We start from the raw sequence: 22,025 nt of genomic DNA on the forward strand, positions 1-22,025 counted from the left end.
TGAGCAGCTAACTTACTATTTATTGTCTACTAAACAAAATCTTGTGGCTTTGGACCCGACCAGACAGCTTGTATTCAATTGTATGCTGTACAATGTACATCAACCAATGCCATATATAAACCAATAGCAGGTATGTTACCAAAACATTGGGAGATGTACACAAGAATCTCTAAACTAAAACATACAGTACAACATCTTGCCTAATTGGGGTAAAATGAATTTAATGCTGCCAGATCTATTCATCTCTGTACTAAATTTGTTGTGTTTCTCTAACAAAAAAAACCATCAAAACTGTAAAGTATTACCGATAGTGGCCATTTTGTGAGATGCCATCACAGCCCCAGGGGCCAAATCTGTAGTGGCTCCATATCTAAGCCTAAGTCTTAAATTTGGAGTCTTTCTCTTAAAATAGTCATTGTAAAATATTGGTACTGCTAGGCAGTAGTTTTCAAAGATGCCTGCCACAGCCCCCGGGGGCCAAATCTATGGTGGCTCAGCATCAAAATATTTACAGGCCATGTAAATCTACTTCTCTACCAAATGCATTTCTCAAAATAGCCCTTCTGAACTGTAAAATAGTTAGTCGGCAGCCATGTTGTGAGTTGGCCCAAATCTGGGGTGACTCAATATCTAAATCTTTTCAGCTCTGACTAATTTGGTTCCTTTACCACAAAGCAGTCCTCTATATAAATTGTATATTAAGTATTACAGTCAGAGGCCACTTTGAAAAACGTCTGGTAAGCGCGCCCCCCCGGGACCATATCTGCAGTGGCTCCATATCTAAATATTTTCAGGGTATACAGCTGTACCAAACTTGTTGCTTTTAGTGAACGCTTGAATAACATTTTGCAGCGTAACAACTCTACTGTTGACTCTATAAACAAATAGCATCTGACCAAATTATGCAAGATTTTGGTTCTGGGTTAACAGAGATTACAATTAACTACATGAGTGTTATATTTGTACATTACATTATCAATGTTAAGTGCAGTGTATTTCTTCTGGGTGGCATAAATGACATGTTACAGTCTATATTTAAGCAAGCATTACACACCCTATTACAAATTAGAACATTTGATTTTAGTGAATGTACACATCTTGTCATATTGTTTAGCTACCTAATCTACATACTTAAAAACCCTGAAAGAATACATGCCAGTCCCCTCTGCAATTAAAACATACATGACACCCCCCCCCTTTATAAAAAGTTTATTTGTTAGTGCTGTGTGTAATGAATGCTACATACAGATAATTTAGCATGAATGTACACATACGGTACATTGTCACAAATATTTTTTCACATAACAATTTGAAAAAAGCTATGTGGAATAAGTGCCATCTGAAGCACTAATACCTAGGAAATATTACAGGAACTAACACAACAGGCATGCACCGAACAGAGAAAGCAGGGTCAATAGGCAGGGGCTAACTGTTATACACTACACCAGATGAAAAGTCATGTCAATCACAGTCCTAATGACCCTTCCATCAGTCAAACATCTCCTCCCATTACATCCTAAAAGGCCCTGTTACCTCCTCCCAAGAATGGAAATATTCATATAGATTAAAATCATTTTTAAAAATGTATATAAACTAAACATATACAGTACTTTTCTTTTTAATTCAAGTCGCAACTGCTTTTTGATGTGGTCTTAATGCCAGATGAAAGACGAATGACGACAGACAAATGACAAACTGTTAGCCCACCTCAGGTGACGATGGAGGAAACAAAAAAAACACAGCACAGTACATGAAACAGAGCAACAACATTGAGGCAGTCAGTTCTGGAGTAGAATGGGTTTCTAAATAACCCTGACCCCAGTTTAACAGTCTACTGAAACTGATTATAAAAAAGAACCTTCCTCAAAGTTAGCATTACCTTATCATAAAATCATTTCAATACTGCACTCAAACCACAACCAAATACATCCCCTTGAAATACTTCCTTTGAAAAAAAGACCCCCCCACACACACAAAAAAAAAAAACACTTTGAGCCACATTGATTCGCCCTCAAAGTTGACACAGATTTTTGCCTTATTAGTTGTCTTACCACTTACAGACTACAAAGAGTCAATCCATAACTTTTGCAATCAAGCTTAAGCAGCCCATTTTGGTAAGGATGCTATAAAAAAATAAGGCTATTAAATCCAGAACTTAAAATGATCTGCACAAATCTACTGCAGATAAGTTTGACATAACTGGGGTTAAACTATACAGACCTGTCAAAATTCTACACCAGATGTATGTTTTATACAATCCACTTCACAGACAGGATTCCATTTTCACAGACATGATTCAACAATCATTCATCAAATAAACACAAAGGAGCACCAGGGTTCAGAATCCTTGTAGGGCTTAGAGACAGAATGTTCTCCTTGGAAACTTGCAACATATACCACTATCATAACTATGACTTGAAAATAATAAGTCCTCATATGATAAAAAGTTGTAACATACAAAACAGCCAATGCAGTTTTAGAAACAACAGTTATGCAACTTCTGTAACCAAACTGGTAAACATACTCACATACATATTGTACTGTAAGAGGAAGCTTGATCAGGTTTTAGATATTTTCAGCACAGATACTCTTCACTGATCTCTGCAGGAATATGAACTGTATATGTGTGAAATATATATTTCTATATACCAGTGAGATGTCTTGATACTTCAGCTGGTTAATCTCCACACCTTTGGGATTTGCTGCAGTACAATGGTGTTTTGGTACAAACTATAGTTGCCACAATGATGGCCACATACAGTCACAAACTTTTGTAATATTTCACAATAGCACAAAAACAATTAAAAAAATAAACCACTTCTAGTTGGGAGTTGATTCGTGTACATAAAAAAAAATCATAAAAATACTTAAGCAAAGAGTAGAGGTGTATGATTTTATTGTATATGTGTCAGAGGTTGGAACCAAAATTATTTTCCAATTGTTTCGTTCTGAAGAACAGAACCATTATTTTTTACATTATGTTGCACTGTTCCCACCAGCCAAATTAATGTTCTGAACCGGTTCAAACCCAAGAAAGTAATGATTTATATCATTCCTTTTTAAACCTCTACATTTAGCTCAACATTAAATTACTTCACCAATCAGTGAGGATAGAGCAGCTTGCTATGGCACGGACAAGCAATAGCTGTCTGACATCTACTGCATGTGTAAACAAGTGTAGGGCGCGAGATGCGATTGAAATTTTCCAGGTGGGGAAAGATCGAGAGGTTGGAGGAGGAGGCTTGAAGTGCTGGGCATCTTGTGATGACATGCATTATCTGAACTAGGCCCACAGAATTATACCTACGGAGGAGCGGCTTATATGAAGGAACTTTGAATGTCTTTGAACTTGAAGAGTTGTGTTAAAGTTGGACGAGAGCTAGCTAACAAACTTGTGTGTGCAGAGCGGCATCAGAATTCAAATAAAAAACAATGAGAAACGTGATAAGGATACTATAGTTAACCAGCATTGATAAAGTTAATCCATTCTTCTCTAATAAAAAATCTCTACATTTCTGAATCACGCATGTAACGTCAGTAGGCTACAGGGCTTCGGAGGGGGAGGGACAGGTAAACTACAAACACACACAACGATTTTCTGAGTGACAGAGTGAGGGCTTTGCATAGGCGCATTGTTGCGTTTGTGGGACTGTAAAAAAATACCTGGAATGTAAAATAACATTATTACCCGGTTCCCGTGCTTTTAAAATAACGGTTCTGTTCCAGAACAGTATAGATCACGTCCGTTCCCGGTTCTGATCATCATTTTTGTTTTAGTGATATTTCTGGTTCTGTTCCCTGAACCGGTTCCATTTCCTGATATGCATACACTGCTACTACAGTGATTAGGTTGTGGAAAAGTAACCAATACACAATCATTTCAACCCTCCACCCACCAAACAAAACATTTTATATCAGAGTTGATACAGCGTCATTGATTCCAAAATAAAAAAAGCAAGAGGCCATCAGTAGACTGTAGCAGCTGCTGAAACTTAGCAATCATAAAAGTCTTGAGTATCCTGGGTAAGAGAATGGAACATTAATGCATGCAGGATCTCTGTAGATGCATTCTAGAGTGACAACCACTGTTGGCAAGAGAATAGTTCTGGGTCATGGTGCAACACACCAGTCAAGCAGGTCATCACAAGGAGAACTGGTCCACATCGCCTTTTTTCTTTTTAATCTACAAGGTAATTTATGTACAAATGCAAAGCTTTTCATAGACAGAAATGTAGGCGAATGTGGTGATTTACATTTATTTTTTTCCTCACTTGCAAGGAAGTTGATTCAAGAAGGTAAGGATAGATAAGAGTAAATGACCTGGGCTAGAACATCCACCCTAGTGTTTGAAGTGAAAGACATATCCTTGTTGGTGTCTCCTCTGTCCTTCAGACAGTCGCCCTAAAGCAGTGACACTTGGCAGTGACTTCTATTTTTTGTTTTTAACAATTATAGATTGTATGGGTTTCTTAGGGTGGGGAAGTGGACTGGTATCAGTTTTCAGATGGGAAGTGAGGGTATGGATTGTATATGCTGGGGGCAAATTAAGAGTAGGCAGGGGCATTTGCTATGGACTCGATAAGAAGTGGCACAGAGTAACCTACCATCGGGTAACCTTCCCTTTAGATTTGTGCTGGACTGTGTGCTCCTGCAAGGCTCCCAGGTCTCCAAAGCATTTGAACTGGGTATCACTGGAAAGCACCAGAGTGTGCACTCCAGAGATGCCCAGTTCAAGTGTGTTAAGCTGGGTGCTGCAAATTAATGGTAGACAGGGACGTTTGCTATGAACTTGTACAGAGCGGAGGGGCGTGACTATATGCAAGGTGGCACAGGGTAACCCCCTCCTTCAGCTGTGTGCTGGACTGTGTGCTCCTGCAAAGCTCCCAGGTCTCCAAAGCGCTCTCCACACCAAACACACTTGAACTGGGCATCTCTGGAATGCACACTCTGATGCTTGGCCAGGTGCTCCCGTTGCTTGAAACCTTTATCACAGCTAGCACACTTATAGGGCTTCTCCCCGGTGTGGACACGCTTGTGCCTATTCAGGTCAGACGAGTACTTGAAGCGCTTCTCGCATTCAGGACACTTTAAGGGCTTCTCTCGGGACGGGTCGCAGCGGTGCTGCACAAACTCTGAGGATGACAGGAAGCGGCGGTCACATAGGGAGCACTTTAGGGGCTTCTCTTGACAGTGCGAGTTCTGATGTCGCTGCAGTGTCGAACTCTTCTTGTATCCCTTGCCGCACACGTCACATTTGTAAGGCTTGTCTGTCTCCCTAGATGAAGAGGACGACTCACCGCATTTGTGGCGCAGCAGCTCTCCTGACTGACTGAATTCCTTCTGGCAGGATGCACACTTGAACAGGTTCTCCATGCCGTGGACGTGCTGGTGGTACAGCAGATGGGATGGCTGCAAGAAGCCTTTGTCACAAAGGTTGCACTTGAAGGGGCGGTCAGATGGGTTTTTGTGCGTGCGCCTATGGCGCACCAGCGCATACTGCTGTTTGAAACTCATCTGACACTCCTCACAGTGGAAGGGACGCTCCTCAGAGTGAGTGCGCTCATGCTGCCGCAGGTCTGATGGACGCTTGAAGCCCTTTCCACAAGTTGCACAGCGGAAGGGGCGTGCCCCTTGTGGGTGGCATGGATGATGCAGCAGCTCCGAAGACTCCTTGAAGTGCAGTTCACACAGATTGCACTTAAACAAGTGCTCTCCGGAATGGGCGTACATGTGGCGCACCAGGTGGGAGCGGTGCTTGAAGCTCTTGTCACACACAGCACATTTGTATGGGCGCTCAGAGCTGTGGGTGCGCTGGTGATGGGCCAGGTGAGAGGACTGGCTGAAGCTCTTGTCACACGTGTCACACTTGAAGGGCTTCTCTCCAGTGTGCACACGCTCGTGGCGGGCCAGCTCTGACAGGTGCCTGAAACCCTTCTGACAGACGGAACACTTGTAGGGCCTGTCACGGGCCGATGGAAATGTAATTGAGGAAGAGGATCCCACTGCCACACTCCCACTGGAAGAGGCTCCATCAGCAGATGGCTGCTGAGGGTTGGTGGCAGAGGAGGAAGGTGTGGTGTTCCCAGAGGAGCCCGGTCGGTAGGTCTTCTCACAGATGGAGCATTTCATGGGGTTGGTGCTGTTGTGCGAGGTGTGGTGCTGTGCCAGCGAGGTGAGCAGGGAGAAGCCCATCTTACACACACCACACACAAAGGGCTTCTGCTCCACCTGCACACACTGGTGCTCCAGCAGATCAGTGGCCTGGTGGAAGATCTTCATGCACTGGGTGCATTGGAAGGAGCGGTCCTGGCTCACCATACACTGGTGCTCATGTGGGTTGGCCAGGTGGGAGATGTCGTGGCCGCATGCTCCACACTTGTGACCGCCCTCGCCCCCTACCTGCAGAGAGGGCTGCTGTACCTGGGTAGGGTGTTGCTGCTGGCTGTGCTGCTGGCTGTGCTGCTGGCCATGCTGGTGCTGCGACTGCTGCAGAGCGGGGTCAGGCTGCAGGACAATACCATAGACGGCGCAGCCCAACGCATTCTCCGCCCCCGGTGGTATGGTGTGCACCACTGGAGGGGGAGCAACAGCATGCTGCTGCCACGCCTCACTCATCCTGGCTCTTGTGTAGGGATTCAGTTTTGTATCGTAGTGGGGGCTTTTATGAAGAAAAATCAAAGGTACATTGATTGGTGGACGGGTGGGTAGGGTGGAAAGTCAGTAATTTAGTCTGCCATTTCGGTGGAGAACATCACTAAATATATACATATAAAAAAAGGGCTCGTTTTTAGGATGCAATAGATTGGGTGTCTGAAATTTATATGCAGAGGAAGAACACCTGCTGCAAAGACATTTAAATTTAGAAAATTTTAACCCACTGTCTCCATGAGTCTTCAGTCCTCTTCTGATGACTGCAGAAAAAGGGAACAATTATTATTAAACTATTCACTAGTACTGTGTGCGGTATGGCATCCTAGAAGAAGTGCAATATCTCAGTTTCAGAGACTTTCCCTGAGACAACAGAATAATTATCAGAGCCCAAAAGGATAGACTTAAGAAAAAAATATGTATTTAACTCGGCAAGTCAGTTAAGAACAAATTATTTTTTACAATGACGGCCTATGAAAAGTGGGTTAACTGCCTTGTTCAGGGGTAGAATGACAGACTTTTACCTTGTCAGCTCGAGGATTCGATCGAGCAACCTTTCAGTTTACTAGTCCAACACTCTAACCACTAGCCTACCTGCCGCCACAGACTTCAGAGGAAGCAGGTCAGAAAACAACACTGCTACTACTATATCCTTCCATCAGATTAAAAGCAGCTGTAGAGGGCTACTTCATTCCTGCTTACTTGTCTAATGATCCATCATCACAAACACACAACAAGATAGCCATATCCAAACAATCAAAACCCCTTATTTTCAACCTGGTCTCATAGACTAGACATAACATAGTAAAATGTAAATCCGCTACACTCAAATTACTATGATATGTTAGGTTACTTCAAGCAAAAACTAAAGGAGGATGATTGGTCTGGGAGGGCATATAAAACTCAAACGTTTGGCAACCCAAAGGCGGCATGTTCGAATCTCATCTCGGACAACTTTACTTACTACTTTGTACCCAGCTAGCACAGTGGATCTGGGCCAATTCCAGATGAGAGTCGGGGCACTCAGCTCAGAGTCTGGGCCGCCTTCAGCAGTATTACTTATGGCTAGGATGCGGGGGTTGAGCTTGGGCTGATTCCGGTGGGAGTTATCTGGCCCAAATATATTACTTGGGGCTCAGGACAATTCCAGTGAGTTATCTGGCCCAAATGTATTACTTGGGGCTCGGCTGATCAGTGCTGCTCCTTGGCAGATGATTACACAGGCTGCTATACATAATTAACATTTCATTATTTATTTAATTTCCCCCCTCATTGTTTCTGTGATTTAAAAAATACAATTAACATTTAAAATAAATTCTTTAAGTCCTGTGTAGCATTTTGATACTTTTTACAGGCAATTGATAAGCATTAAAAACTTTGTGGCTGGAACTTCCCGAGTGGCGCAGCGGTCTAAGACACTGCATCATAGTGCAAACTGCGTTTCTACAGACGCTGGTTCGAGACCCTTCCCGGCCGTGACCCTTAGACCCATCGTCGGCACGAGGTGGGGGAGGGATGGTCTTGTCCCATTACGCTGTAGCGACTCCTGTGGCAGGCGAGGCGCATGCACGCTGACACGGTCACCAGGTGTGTGGTGTTTCCATCGAGACAAAATTGTTTTTTTTTATGTGGATGGGTATAATTTGTATGTATAAAATATATAATAGAAATATTTAAAATTACTAAATTGGGTAATTTTGTATACATTAATTTAAATTTGCATTGGGGCGATTCTGGTAAGATGCCGGCAAAGTTGGTAGACGGAAATGGCTCAATGTACTTGATCCGATTCTGGGCAGTCATTCATTTTGATTCCGGACAGAGTACGACACCCAATTCCGGGTCGATGCAATCAGTTCCAGCTCCCCGGAACAGGGCGCTTCTGGGCCGATTCCTCATTGCTAGCTGGGTTGCTATTTTGCAACTACTTAGCATGTTTGTTAAACCTTCATCTAACCTCAACCCGGCAGGTAGCCTAGTGGTTAGAGCGTTGGGCCAGTAACTGAAAGGTTGCTGGATTGAAACCCCGAGCTGACGTTCTGCCCCTTAACAAGACAGTTTACCATCATTGTAAATAAGAATTTGTTCTTAAGTTCTTAACTGACTTGCTTAGTTAAATAAATGTAAAAAAATAAAAACCTAACCCCTAGCCTAGCTAAAATTAGCCACCTACCTAACGTATCATACCTATTTACAAATTCGTAACATATTTTACAAATTGGAATTCGTAACATATGAATTGTTATTTGTAACATCATACTTGGACATCCACAAATTAATACATACCATACGAAACATATTCTAAATGGAGGGAAACACGTTAAATGTACTATATTCCGTCTTCCACTGAGTCCAAGTTGTTATTTATATGTATTATAGGGAGACAGACAATATTTAAAATGGTGCGTCCGAGTACATCAGGCTATTTTTCAAAACATTATATCGGTTGAGCACTAATGTCTAATAATGCTCTTAACGTTACTCCTTTCCGAATATGTCAATCATATTGGTTTGGGTTGATTTACGATCGGTGTTCCCCAAGATTACACTATTGGTGACATGCATATAGCAATCAATAAGCATCCATTTGGTCGGTGTTTGCGCACGAATGTAAACCGAAGAAAAACAACTCGATTTACCTAGCTAGTTACGCCATTGCATTTTCCACACGAGAGAGAAAAGCAAACAGCCCATAATTTGTTAACGGAGCCGGGCGGCAGTCGCTGTCTCATTTTGCAGAAGCATAGCTGCATACATCTGTATGGCGAGCTAGCTAACGTTGCGTTTGCTTGTAATGTTGCGATTGGAAAATATTCAGCTATTGTATTAAACTGATCTATAGACGCAGTAAATAAATGAGTAACATATTTGGGACATTATTGCTGGTAACATACCTTTAACGTTTTGCGGAGTTTTTTGTAGCGTCTGACGATTTTGACAGAAAAAGTATTCGTAGGCCCAATAATAATACCTCCTTTCATATCCGCATTCAGCCTCGGTCAGTCGAATATCTGTCCGCTCTCTTGTCAAGCGGGTTTGGATTCAGGGCCGAAAAATTGAGAGCTTTTGTGTCGTTCTAAATGACCCAACTAAATGTGTAATATTCTATTTTGCCCAGAATGGTTAACTTTGTCAACGCCCAGAGAATGTGATCACTAGGCCATACTCCTCCCGCTTAAAAAGGCGATTTATGTTTTTAAATAAAACTCTAGCTAGCTAACTAACTGACTAGCCTCAGAGTTCCTTCCCAGGCACGGGAACATGAATAATCAAGGTTTAATTGGCACGCTCACATACACCCGGAACCCGCAACGAATAGCTTATCTTTCTTCAATGAATATATTTTTATAGCTATGCAGTACAGTAATATTGTGTATTTTCGCAAATAATGTTATTGATTGTAAGTAAGGGAAAGCTATATAAATGTGTGGTGCCTTGCTATGTTTTGTAACCCCATGAAGATGCTGATATGAAGAGGTTGTTTCAGATAATCACGTTTAAATAAAAAATATACCACATAAGCAGCTACTTAAATTATACTACCATTATGTAAATTATGATTCAATATAGTCTACTGTGAAAATGTTTTCAGAACGTCACTGAATATGGAACCAATTTGAACGGTACTTTGTTTCAGGGGGACATAAATGACCACAGCAACGGTTTGTTTTTTATCGGAAGTATATCGCAAGCCTGCGCAATCTGTTCATTGGTCCAATGTTCTACTAACAAAAAAGCTGTTAGAATTGTAAGTGTATGTATGTCCCTTAAGGTCCTTGTGTAATTGTAATGTGATATTGTACCCCCAAGCTCGATTGTCCATTGTATATCATCTATATATACTTGTGTTCCCTCAAAAAAATATTTCAATGTTCCCATTTCTTATTTTTATGACAGAAATCAATAAAGTTTATTTATGAATTTGTAATTGAAAGCTTTACATATTAGAATGTTAGTCAGTTACAGTAACAGCTCTGAAGAGGAAATAGAAAATGTGCTATTAGAGGATGTAACAAAAAGGCTACGATACTGGCACAGAGATGACAACTCATTAAGGAAGAATGCACAAATCAGAGGAACACACCACCAAAACAAGGTAGCATCCTTTCCCGAACATTGTTTAAACTATACTTTGTTATCAATTAGGTATACTAGTTTGATTGATTTCATAGTAGGCTGTCTCATTGATTTAACTTGCATTGTCCTAAATTATTTCATGCATGTGTATCTGCAATCACAATCCCATCTCAGCAAGTGTCTCTGTGCATAGGGAGGAAGATGACTCCAAGTCCAGACTGCCTCTTCCTGGCAGTGTGCTGGACATGTTTACAGAGGAAGATAATGACCCACAGACTGGACAACATACAACATGGTGGACGGATTCGCTCTTTCAAACATGAGAGGAGAGGGGAAACTGGGCCACTTAAGTGTACTTTCTACTTAAATGCCTTATCTTCAGAGCTGCATACACTCACATCACATGCACAATGTTTTTGTCTTGAAGCGTTGTTTGCTCTCTGTCTTAACATCCCACTACTTCTTATGTCCCTCCTTAGACATCCCAGAGGAAGGGTTCTTGGAGCTGCTTGATGAGATGACTAAAGTAGCAGGATCCCATGACATCTCCCTCACTCATACAGACGAGTTTCACCTCAGTCTAAGACAGTGGTTCTGAGGCATCATTGGATCCAGCCTTTCATACAGTCCCTCAGAACAGGCTTGACACATGCCATAAGGTCTGCTATAGTACAACCAACATTTATGTTTTGTCCCTTTTGTTTGTGGAATTGGTGTTACTATTTTCTGTTATATTTTGGTAAGAGGATGCATGTCACCAGAGGTATACTGGCAGGAAACAAATACTCTGCTAAATAGTCTGAATGAGGTAAAGGGATTGCAATCTTTTTTATAGGTTAATTTCTTTGGCTGAGAAGCTGAAGATCTACTCTAATGATGATAAAACCAGGTATAGTAGGATCTCTTATCACGATGAGTGAGACAGGCCTCCTGCCATGTGCCAAGCTTGTTCCGAGCATGCCCCCATTCACATCGACGCGGCTGTAGTGGAGCGGTTCGAGAGCTTCAAGTTCCTCAGTGTCCACATCATTAAGGATCTATCATGGGCCAAACACACCAACACAGTCGTGAAGAGGGCATGACAACTTCTCTTTCTCCTCAGGAACCTGGAAAAATGTAGCATGGGCTCTCAGATCCTCAAAAAGTTCTACAGCTGCACCATTGAGAGCATCATGACTGGCTGCACCACCACTTGTTATGGCAACTGCTTGGCATCCGACCGTAAGGCGCTACAAAGGGTAGCGCGTACGGTCTAGTACATCACTGGGGCTGTGCTCCCTACCATACAGGACCTCTATACCAGGCTGTGTCAGAGGAAGGCCCTAAAAATTGTCAGACTCCAGCCACCCGTCATAGACTGTTTTCTCTGCTACCTCTCGGCAAGCAGTACTGGAGCGCCAAATCTGGGTCCAAGAGGCTCCTGATCAGTTTCTAGCCCAAAGCCATAAGACTGCTGAACAGTTAATCAAATGGCTACCTGGACTATTTGCATTTCACTGGCTCTATGCACACTCACTGGACTACTCACACATACTGTGGCGGCAGGGTAGCCTAGTGGTTAGAGTGTTGGACTAGTAACCGGAAGGTTGCGAGTTCAAACCCCCGAGCTGACAAGGTACAAATCTGTCGTTCTGCCCCTGAACAGGCAGTTAACCCACTGTTCCCAGGCCGTCATTGAAAATAAGAATTTGTTCTTAACTGACTTGCCTGGTTAAATAAAGGTAAAATAAAAAAATACTACACTGACATTACAACACACACTACATACACTCACACAGACATGCGTATTGACGCCACTCACACAGACACACTTTTACAATCTTCACATACACAGCTGGTACTCTGTTTATTATCTATCCTGATTACCCAGTCACTTTTACCCCTACCTACATGTAAATATTACCTCAACTACCTCGTACCCCTGCACATTGACTCAGTACTGGTACTCCTTGTATACAGCCTTGTTATTTTGTCACTATTTCCTTTTATACTTAGCAAATTTAGGTTACTTTAACTCTGCATTGTTGAGCAGGGGCTTGTCAGTAAGCATTTCACGGTAGTCAACACCTATTTTTATTTTCTTGATTTGACAGCATGATCATGTCAAATCAAATCAAATTTTATATACATATTTTATATACATATGAGATGAATATGTAAACAAAGTGGCATAGTTAAAGTGGCTAGTGATACATGTATTACATAAGGATGCAGTAGCTGATAGAGTACAGTATATACGTATACATATGAGATGAATAATGTAGGGTATGTAAACATTATATTAGGTAGAATTGTTTAAAGTGGCTAGTGATATATTTTACATCCTTTCCCATCAATTCCCATTATTGAAGTGGCTGGAGTTGAGTCAGTGTGTTGGCAGCAGCCACTCAATGTTAGTGGTTGCTGTTTAACAGTCTGATGGCCTTGAGATAGAAGCTGTTTTTCAGTCTCTCGGTCCCAGCTTTGATGCACCTGTACTGACCTCGCCTTCTGGATGATAGCGGGGTGAACAGGCAGTGGCTCGGGTGGGTGTTGTCCTTGATGATCTTTATGGCCTTCTTGTAACATCGGGTGGTGTAGGTGTCCTGGAGGGCAGGTAGTTTGCCCCCGGCGATACGTTGTGCAGACCTCACTACCCTCTGGAGAGCCTTACGGTTGTGGGCGGAGCAGTTGCCGTACCAGGCGGTGATACAGCCCGCCAGGATGCTCTCGATTGTGCATCTGTAGAAGTTTGTGAGTGCTTTTGGTGACAAGCCGAATTTCTTCAGCCTCCTGAGGTTGAAGAGGCGCTGCTGCGCCTTCTTCACGATGCTGTCTGTGTGAGTGGACCAATTCAGTTTGTCTGTGATGTGTATGCCGAGGAACTTAAACGTACTACCCTCTCCACTACTGTTCCATCGATGTGGATAGGGGGGTGTTCCCTCTGCTGTTTCCTGAAGTCCACAATCATCTCCTTAGTTTTGTTGACGTTGAGTGTGAGGTTATTGTCCTGACACCACACTCCGAGGGCCCTCACCTCCTCCCTGTAGGCCGTCTCGTCGTTGTTGGAAATCAAGCCTACCACTGTTGTGTCGTCCGCAAACTTGATGATTGATTTGGAGGCGTGCGTTGCCGCGCAGTCGTGGGTGAACAGGAAGTACAGGAGAGGGCTCAGAACGCACCCTTGTGGGGCCCCAGTGTTGAGGATCAGCGGGGTGGAGATGTTGTTGCCTACCCTCACCACCTGGGGGCGGCCCGTCAGGAAGTCCAGTACCCAGTTGCACAGGGCGGGGTCGAGACCCAGGGTCTCGAGCTTGATGACGAGCTTGGAGGGTACTATGGTGTTAAATGCCGAGCTGTAGTCGATGAACAGCATTCTCACATAGGTATTCCTCTAGTCCAGATGGGTTAGGGCAGTGTGCAGTGTGGTTGAGATTGCGTCGTCTGTGGACCTATTTGGGCGGTAAGCAAATTGGAATGGGTCTAGGGTGTCAGGTAGGGTGGAGGTGATATGGTCCTTGACTAGTCTCTCAAAGCACTTCATGATGACGGAAGTGAGTGCTACGGGGCGGTAGTCGTAAGATCAGTCTTACGATCTAGTATTCTGCTCTCCCCTACAGGACATTACTGGCTATGGAAGTCTCCACAGGACAGGCTCAGCTACAAGAGCTTATGAAAGCAGTGGATGGCACCATGGAGGAGTTCACCCTTGACACTTTTTACAAGGTCTGAACACAAAACCATATAGCGTATTACAAATACACTATTCAATTCCAACCCATCAGTGTTCTCTTTCACCAATTTCTTCTGGTGTCAAATCATGACCCTAAGGTGACCCCATCAGCTCCGACCAATAATTTATATATACACTAGATGTTGGAGCCACCGTGCCTTCATCCTGGCACTCCCTCACCATATTAAAAGCTATAGAAATGCATTTATTCATTTGTTTCTGTGATGTTTATTCTATTACAGACACCTTAATGCATACTTTTAAAATATTATGCATGCTATACAAATAAAAATTATATAAAAACATTTCTTCGTGTATTTGTTTTAGATTACTAATGTTACTGTCCCCACGACAACAACACAATACTTAAATACATGTCATTTTTTCCCTGAAACATTTTATTGAAGTACTGTAGAATGCCATTCATTCCTATGGAGGACTGACAATATTGCCAACCGGTGGCGTCAAAGCACCTCAATGACCAATACATAGTAGCATCAGCAATCGAGGGTTTATATACATCATTGGCTCCGACATGCCGAACCCCTCTGTGAATGACGTCATTACTGGTTAAAGCGACAGCCCACTTTAATAAAATAAGCAACTTCTATACAAATGTTATTGATCAGTACAATAAAATAAGTGCCACATGGAAGGGAAACGGATTGTCATCTGTAGCCCCATGAAATTAGCCAAAAGAAGCTCAATATGTCAATACATGCACACACTCCTATTAAATATGCATTCACTTGTATTATGAATAGACCTAGGGTACATCTTGATTTACCCAGTTTATCAATAGAGATTTACTATTCAAATAAATGATTACCATTATGTTGGTCGATTGTATAATTGGTTCATTAATGCATACATGGCTGTCTCAGGAAAATTCTGACGTAAAACATTTAAAATGTAATGATAATGAAATCAAAAGATGCCCAAACGATTGAACAGAGTGATAGCTGAGTTTATCTGTCTGGATCAAATGCCATTCTATGACTTTGGCAATTATGTCTATGTTTTTTGCTGTGGTATCGTTGGTATCGAGTATTGTGATGGTATTCACAATACTCGATACTAAACCTGGTGTCAAAGTAAAACTTCTGGTATCGTGACAACACTACTGTTTAGCAAAGAATGGTTAATAAACCGTTACACTGTTGTATGAGATGAAGAGTGAATACTGAACTTTAACTTTTCTTCAAGAATCCTTCCTTCTATGTAAGTCTGACCTGGTGTGTTGGTGACTGCACGGAACACATTCGCAAAGAGTGTCTGCAGGAGTTGCAGGTATGACCTCTTCCTATTTGTTTATTCTGTCTAATTGTCTGCTCATTTGATCATCTAATTTATTGATAGGATCCATGGCTGTGAAACCCATCACAGAAAGCTGGATCCTTCACCTAGATGCAAATTGGTCATAAGCTCTGGTCATAATACCATGTACATTGGTTTATATACCTCACATTTCATCATAAATGTCTCTCCTCCTCTCTGATACAATGGCAATATAGTTCACAAGCCTTCTCACATTGTCTACCACCTGTTAAACAATCTACTACAAGTCCAAGGTCTCTCCCCTCCCTGGGTAGGCACCGAATGTCCTGTAAGGAACACAGTATTCCAGCCGGTCTGACGATAACTCCATTCATTTCTAACAAGGAACAGAAAGTCCTTGTTCTAATTCTTGACTAAAACTACACATATTATATTCAATATTATGATTATAATAAGATTCATACATTCATACAGTAACATCGTAGTATTCTGTTTAGTTATAGTTCTAAGTTAAATGTATACATAATTTAGTCATTATTCATAAAAATCCAATAACACAACTTAAGATAAAGCAACTGAGGATGGTAGCGGACTACACTAGACATACAAAAATATGTGGACACATATTGGCAGTAGTATGGCCTTACTGAAGAACTCAGTAACTTTCAATGTTGCACCCTCATAGGATGCCACCTTTCCAACAAGTCAGTTTGTCAAATGTCTGCCCTGCTAGAGCTTCCCCGGTCAACTGTAAGTGTTATTGTGAATTGGAAATATCTAGGAGCAACAACGGCTCAGCCACAAAGTGGTAGACCACACAAGCTCGAAGAACGGGACCGCCGAGTGCATACCATCGTCTGTCCTCGGTTGCAACACTCACTAATAATTTTGCTCTTTATTTAGCCATCTTACATATAAACTTGATTTTTTTAAATAAAAAATTGTGAATAACTCACCACAGGTTAATTAGAAGGGTGTGCTTGAAAGGATGCACATAACTCTGCAATGTTGGAGAGTCTGTATTAAATAATTTTCCACACACAATCTGTACCTGTATTTAGTTTTTATGCTAGTGAGGGCTGAGAATTAGGGCTGGGCAGTATACTGTATTTTACTATATACCGGTATTGATGCACGGACCGGTTTGGGTTTGTTAAATGTGTTACGCCGTGTGTAACTATGTCACTTTATACACAGACCTAGTCCCACCCCGTCACTCAATGTGTTGTTGCTTTACCACGAGACACTTTTGTTCAGTCTGCATGGTCAATGCAGCTCATGCAACAATGTTGATGACAACGATGTTGTTTACACTTTGATCTTAATGTAAATCCACAAGCGTTCTATGATTACAATATTAGTTTGTGTTTCTTACATCTGCAAACAGCTAGTTTGTATTTTCTTAGCAGGTTAAGCTAAATTGTGTTAGTACTTTTATAAACTAGCGATTAGCATTAGTGGCTAAGTCAGTGCTAACCTAGCCAGCTAATACAGCCTGATACCAGTCAAGGTGGAGGCTTAAATCAGCATGTTGTTTATGCAAAAGTATCTTCTAAATCGAAGAATGAATATGTTGGCTACATGAATAAAGATTGAATGTAGCCAAAGATTATAGGGTCCCCTAGGAAAGACTGAGCATCACTTTGGTTCCTACCCTGCCACAATTACTCGTCCATGGCATTTCCATTCGTTGTCATGTCAAACACTGTATTCAAAGTGCCTACTATTATTTATATTCTAACTATAGAATTAGAATAAACATTATATTTCCATGATTCCAAAAGTTAACCCAAGTGTTTTGATCTAAATCGCAATTGCAACTTTTGGTTAAAAACAAGGCCTAGTTTTTCCCCCCTATATTGTGGCAGTGTGGAAATGATCTCAAACGAATGCAGGAAATTATTTTAGGTTGAAGTTGAATTGAACAGTATAAAACAATTCTAAAGGAGAAAGACCCATTGAAATCATTTAGAACATATGTGTTGCCACCCTAGGGTCACGCACTACTCATAAAGCAAATGTAGAACTTTTATGAATCAAAAACATAAAATATCGTCAAATACCATCATACCGTCAAAAATGTGAAAAATACTATATGATATTTTGGCCATATTGCCCAGCCCTACCGAGAATCCACTCTCACATAGGTATGTGGTTGCAAAGGGCATCAGTGTCTTAACAGCATGATTTGCCAAGGCAGGATACTTTGAGCGCAGACCAATCCAGAAATCTGGCAGTGGCTTCTGATTAAATTACATTTTCACAGAACCGCTTGTTGCAATTTCGATGAGGTTCAGATAACGGTAAGTGGACTGGGGCAGGGCATGAAAGGGATAACAAATCCAGTTGTTTGTGTAATCCGTTTCATGAAAGTACCTAAGTAATTGTGCAACCAACTCACTCAGGTGCTTCGCTATATCACATTTGACATTGTTCGTAAACTTGAGTTAATTTCCACACATACAAATCATACAATGATGGAAAGACCTGTGTTGTTCTTGTTAATGCAGACAGAGAAGAGCTCCAACTTCTTAATTATAGCCTAAATGTTGTCCCGCACATTGAATATAGTTGCGAAGAGTCCCTATAATCCTAGATTCAGATCATTCAGGCGAAAATTTAAAAAACATTGTCATCATGCAAACGGTCAGACAAGTGAAAAATTATGGTCTGTAAAGGAAACTTTAAGCTCGTCTCTCAATACTGTGCACCTTGATAACCAGCGCACTACTGTATGTTGTAAAAGTGTTACATGGTCGCTGCCCATATCATTGCATAGTGCAGAAAATACACGAGAGTTCAGGGGCCTTGCTTTAACAAAGTTAACCATTTTCACTGTAGTGTCCAAAACGTATTTCAAGCTGTCAGGCCTTCCCTTGGCCGCAAGAGCCTCTCGGTGGATGCTGCAGTGGACCCAAGGGGTGTCGGGAACAACTGCTTGCACACGCGTTACCACTCCACTCATATCTCCGTCATGGCTTTTGCGCCATCAGTACAGATACCAACACATCTCAAAGTCCATTTGATGTCACAAAGCTGTCTAGTACTTTAAAAATATCCTCTCCTGTTGTCCGGGTTTCCAGTGGTTTGCAGAAGAGGATGCCTTCCTTAATTGACCCCCCATAAACGTAACGGACATATACCGGGAGCTGTTGACTGCGAAGCAGTAATTGTTTCAAAACATCTCCTGCCATGTCACTGATGTGTCATGAAACAGTGTTTGATGAAGGCACAGACACATGCATACGCACACATTGTGATATTGTTATATGGTGGTATTGAACATCTTGTTTTGTGAATATGTGGTGGTGTAGGTGTTATGATGTGTTATGATGTATGTACTGTTTTATCTTTAGCTCATTCAGTACAAACAGTTCAGTTTTATCTTTTGTTTTAAATGTCATGTGGGAGCTTTGGTGTGTTTGGACCCCAGGAAGAGTAACTGTTGCTGCAAAAACCTGTTTTCGCTTTGTCATTATGGGGTATTGTATGTAGATTGATGAGGGTATTGTTTTTATTCAATCCATTTTAGAATAAAGCTGTAACTTAATAAAATGTGGAATAACTCAAGAGGTCTGAATACTTTCAGAATTCATTGTATATGTGTATAGATTGTATGTATATGTGTGTCTCCGTCCTGTCTGTTTTAAATGTACAGTTGAAGTCGGAAGTTTACATACACTTAGGTTGGAGTCATTGAAACTCATTTTTCAACCACTCCACAAATTTCTTGTTAACAAACTATTGTTTTGGCATGTTGGTTAGGACATCTACTTTGTGCATAACACAAGTAATTTTCCCAACAATTGTTTACAGACAGATTATTTCACTTATTCACTGTATCACAATTCCAGTGGGTCAGACGTTTACATACACTAAGTTGACTGTGCCTTTTAAACAGCTTGGAAAAGCTTCTGATAGGCTAATTGACATCATTTGAGTCAATTGGAGGTGTACCTGTGGATGTATTTCAACACCTACCTTCAAACTCAGTACCTCTTTCTTGACATCATGGGAAAATCAAAAGAAATCAGCCAAGACCTGTAGACCTCCACAAGTCTGGTTCATCCTTGGGAGCAATTTCCAAACGCCTAAAGGTACCACGTTCACCTGTACAAACAATAGTATGCAAGTATAAACACCATGGGACCATGCAGCCGTCATACCTCTCAGGAAGGAGACGCGTTCTGTCTCCTAGAGATGAACGTACTTTGGTGAGAAAAGTGCAAATCAATCCCAGAACAACAACAAAGGACCTTGTTAAGATGCTGGAGGAAACAGGTACCAAAGTATCTATATCCACAGTAAAACGAGTCCTATATTGACATAACCTGAAAGACCACTCAGGAAGGAAGAAGCCACTGCTCCAAAACCGCCATAAAAAAGCCAGACTACGGTTTGCAACTGCACATGGAGACAAGATCGTACTTTTTGGAGAAATGTCTGATGAAACAAAAATAGAACTGTTTGGCCATAATGACCATTGTTATGTTTGGAGGAAAAATGGAGGCTTGCAAGCCGAAGAACACCATCCCAACCGTGAAGCACAGGGATGGCAGCATCATGTTGTGGGAGTGCTTTGCTGCAGGAGGGACTGTTACACTTCACAAAATAGATGGCATCATGAGGGTGAAAAATTATGTGGATATATTGAAGCAACATTTCAAGACAGTTAGGAAGTTAAAGCTTGGTCGCAAATGGGTTTTTCAAATTGACAATGACCCCAAGCATACTTCCAAAGTTGTGGCAAAATGGCTTAAGGACAACAAAGTCAAGGTATTGGAGTGGCCATCACAAAGCCCTGACCTCAATCCTAAAGAAAATTTGTGGGCAGAACTGAAAAAGCGTGTGTGAGCAAGAAGGCCTACAAACCTGACTCAGTTACACCAGCTCTGTCAGGAGGAATGGGCCAAAATTCACCCAACTTATTGTGGGAAGCTTGTGGAAGGCTACCTGTAACATTTGACCCAAGATAAACGATGTAAAGGCAATGCTACCAAATACTAATTGAGTGTATGTGAACTTCTGACCTACTGGGAATGTGATGAAAAAATAAAAGCTGAAATAAATCATTCTCTCTACTATTACACTGACACTTCACATTTTATTCTGACACTTCACATTCTTAAAATAAAGTGGTGATCCTAACTGACCTGATGAATTTTTCCTAGAATTAATGTCAGAAATTGTGAAAAACTGAGTTTAAATATATTTGGCTAAGGTGTATGTAAATGTCTGACTTCAACTGTATGTAAATTGTCAAGTATTTATGTAGTCTTTTTTTGTTAAACTCCAGGAAGACTAGCTGGCGCCATTGGCGTCGGCTAATGGGGATCCTATTAAAAATTATAAATGCAAGCAATAGGCTAACTTCATGTAGTTTCTGCCATATTGATCTCACCAGCTATCTTATCCTATCAGGGGAATTTCTTTATTTTACCTTTATTTAACCAGGTAAGCCAGTTGAGAACAAGTTCTAATTTACAACTGCAACCTGGCCAAGATAAAGCAAAGCAATGCGCAAAAACACAGTTACACATGGGATAAACAGATATAGTCAATAACACAATAGAAAAATCTATACACAGTGTGTGTAAATGTAGTAAGATTAGGTAATAAATAGACCATAGTGCGAAAAAATGACAATTTAGCATTAACACTGGAGTGATAGATGTTAATGTGCAAGTAAATGAAACAGCCCCAGTGTCTCACAGAGACTAAAGTCTTGTTCTCTCCCCCGTTTGGGTTTGGTTGACTCCCATGAGGATGGAGCTTTCCTGTTGAGACTGGACTGTCAAGAGTTGCAATGTTAGTCTGGGAACAAGACATAGTCGCTACACTGACAACCAGTTCTCATTCATTCTGTGGTCAAATGTAATGTTGTGAAACCTGACAAATGTTCATAATTGACCTACAGAATGAAACAGTAGTTGTCAACTAAAGCTTTTGTTAGATTAAGGCTTACAGGCCTAAATCCATTTTTAAAGTGGTACTTGTGAACTAGAAGGATAGAATTCATTAATGAACCTTTTTGATTAAAGAGGATATAATAATCCTGCACTAACACTCCAGATGACAGGACCCAATGACTTATGGCGCAATCACTCGTGGCTTTCTGATGAGTTCAGAAACCCTGATTAAGTGTTGCAGGTGCATATGGTAGGTCCTGTTTGATCCGTGAAAGTACTGAAGTAGATGTGTTAAGACATCTGAGGGGAAGAGGTAGTCTCTTTCGCCAGACGATGGGCGCGCTGCACGCACGCTCCACTGCAGCTGTGAGAAGAGACTAGGGAAGAGGAACCTCTGAGGC

At 41.5% G+C, this 22,025-nt stretch overlaps 1 protein-coding gene and 1 pseudogene across 6 annotated transcripts; one reads left to right on the plus strand and one right to left on the minus strand.

The window, feature by feature from the left end:
* LOC135524511 (zinc finger protein 319-like) lies at positions 1–9,708 on the minus strand. Of its 6 annotated transcripts, XM_064952105.1 has the most exons (4): positions 9,620–9,683; positions 7,613–7,758; positions 6,879–6,911; positions 1–6,658 (listed from the first exon to the last, which is right to left on the minus strand). In XM_064952105.1, the coding sequence occupies exon 4, from the start codon at positions 6,613–6,615 to the stop codon at positions 4,813–4,815; it is 1,803 nt and encodes a 600-aa protein (XP_064808177.1). In that variant the 5' UTR covers positions 6,616–6,658; positions 6,879–6,911; positions 7,613–7,758; positions 9,620–9,683; the 3' UTR covers positions 1–4,812. The 6 variants fall into 6 exon arrangements, with proteins under 6 accessions (XP_064808177.1, XP_064808178.1, XP_064808175.1 ...); XM_064952106.1 differs by lacking the exon at positions 7,613–7,758 and having other exon boundaries at positions 9,620–9,708; XM_064952103.1 differs by lacking the exon at positions 7,613–7,758 and having other exon boundaries at positions 9,543–9,634.
* Positions 9,709–9,890: 182 nt separating this feature from the next.
* On the plus strand, positions 9,891–14,716 carry LOC135525025 (U6 snRNA phosphodiesterase 1-like; annotated as a pseudogene).
* The last annotated feature ends 7,309 nt before the right edge of the window (positions 14,717–22,025 follow it).

This window comes from Oncorhynchus masou, chromosome 31 (genome assembly GCF_036934945.1).
Source record: "Oncorhynchus masou masou isolate Uvic2021 chromosome 31, UVic_Omas_1.1, whole genome shotgun sequence".
Lineage (NCBI taxonomy): Eukaryota > Metazoa > Chordata > Actinopteri > Salmoniformes > Salmonidae > Oncorhynchus > Oncorhynchus masou.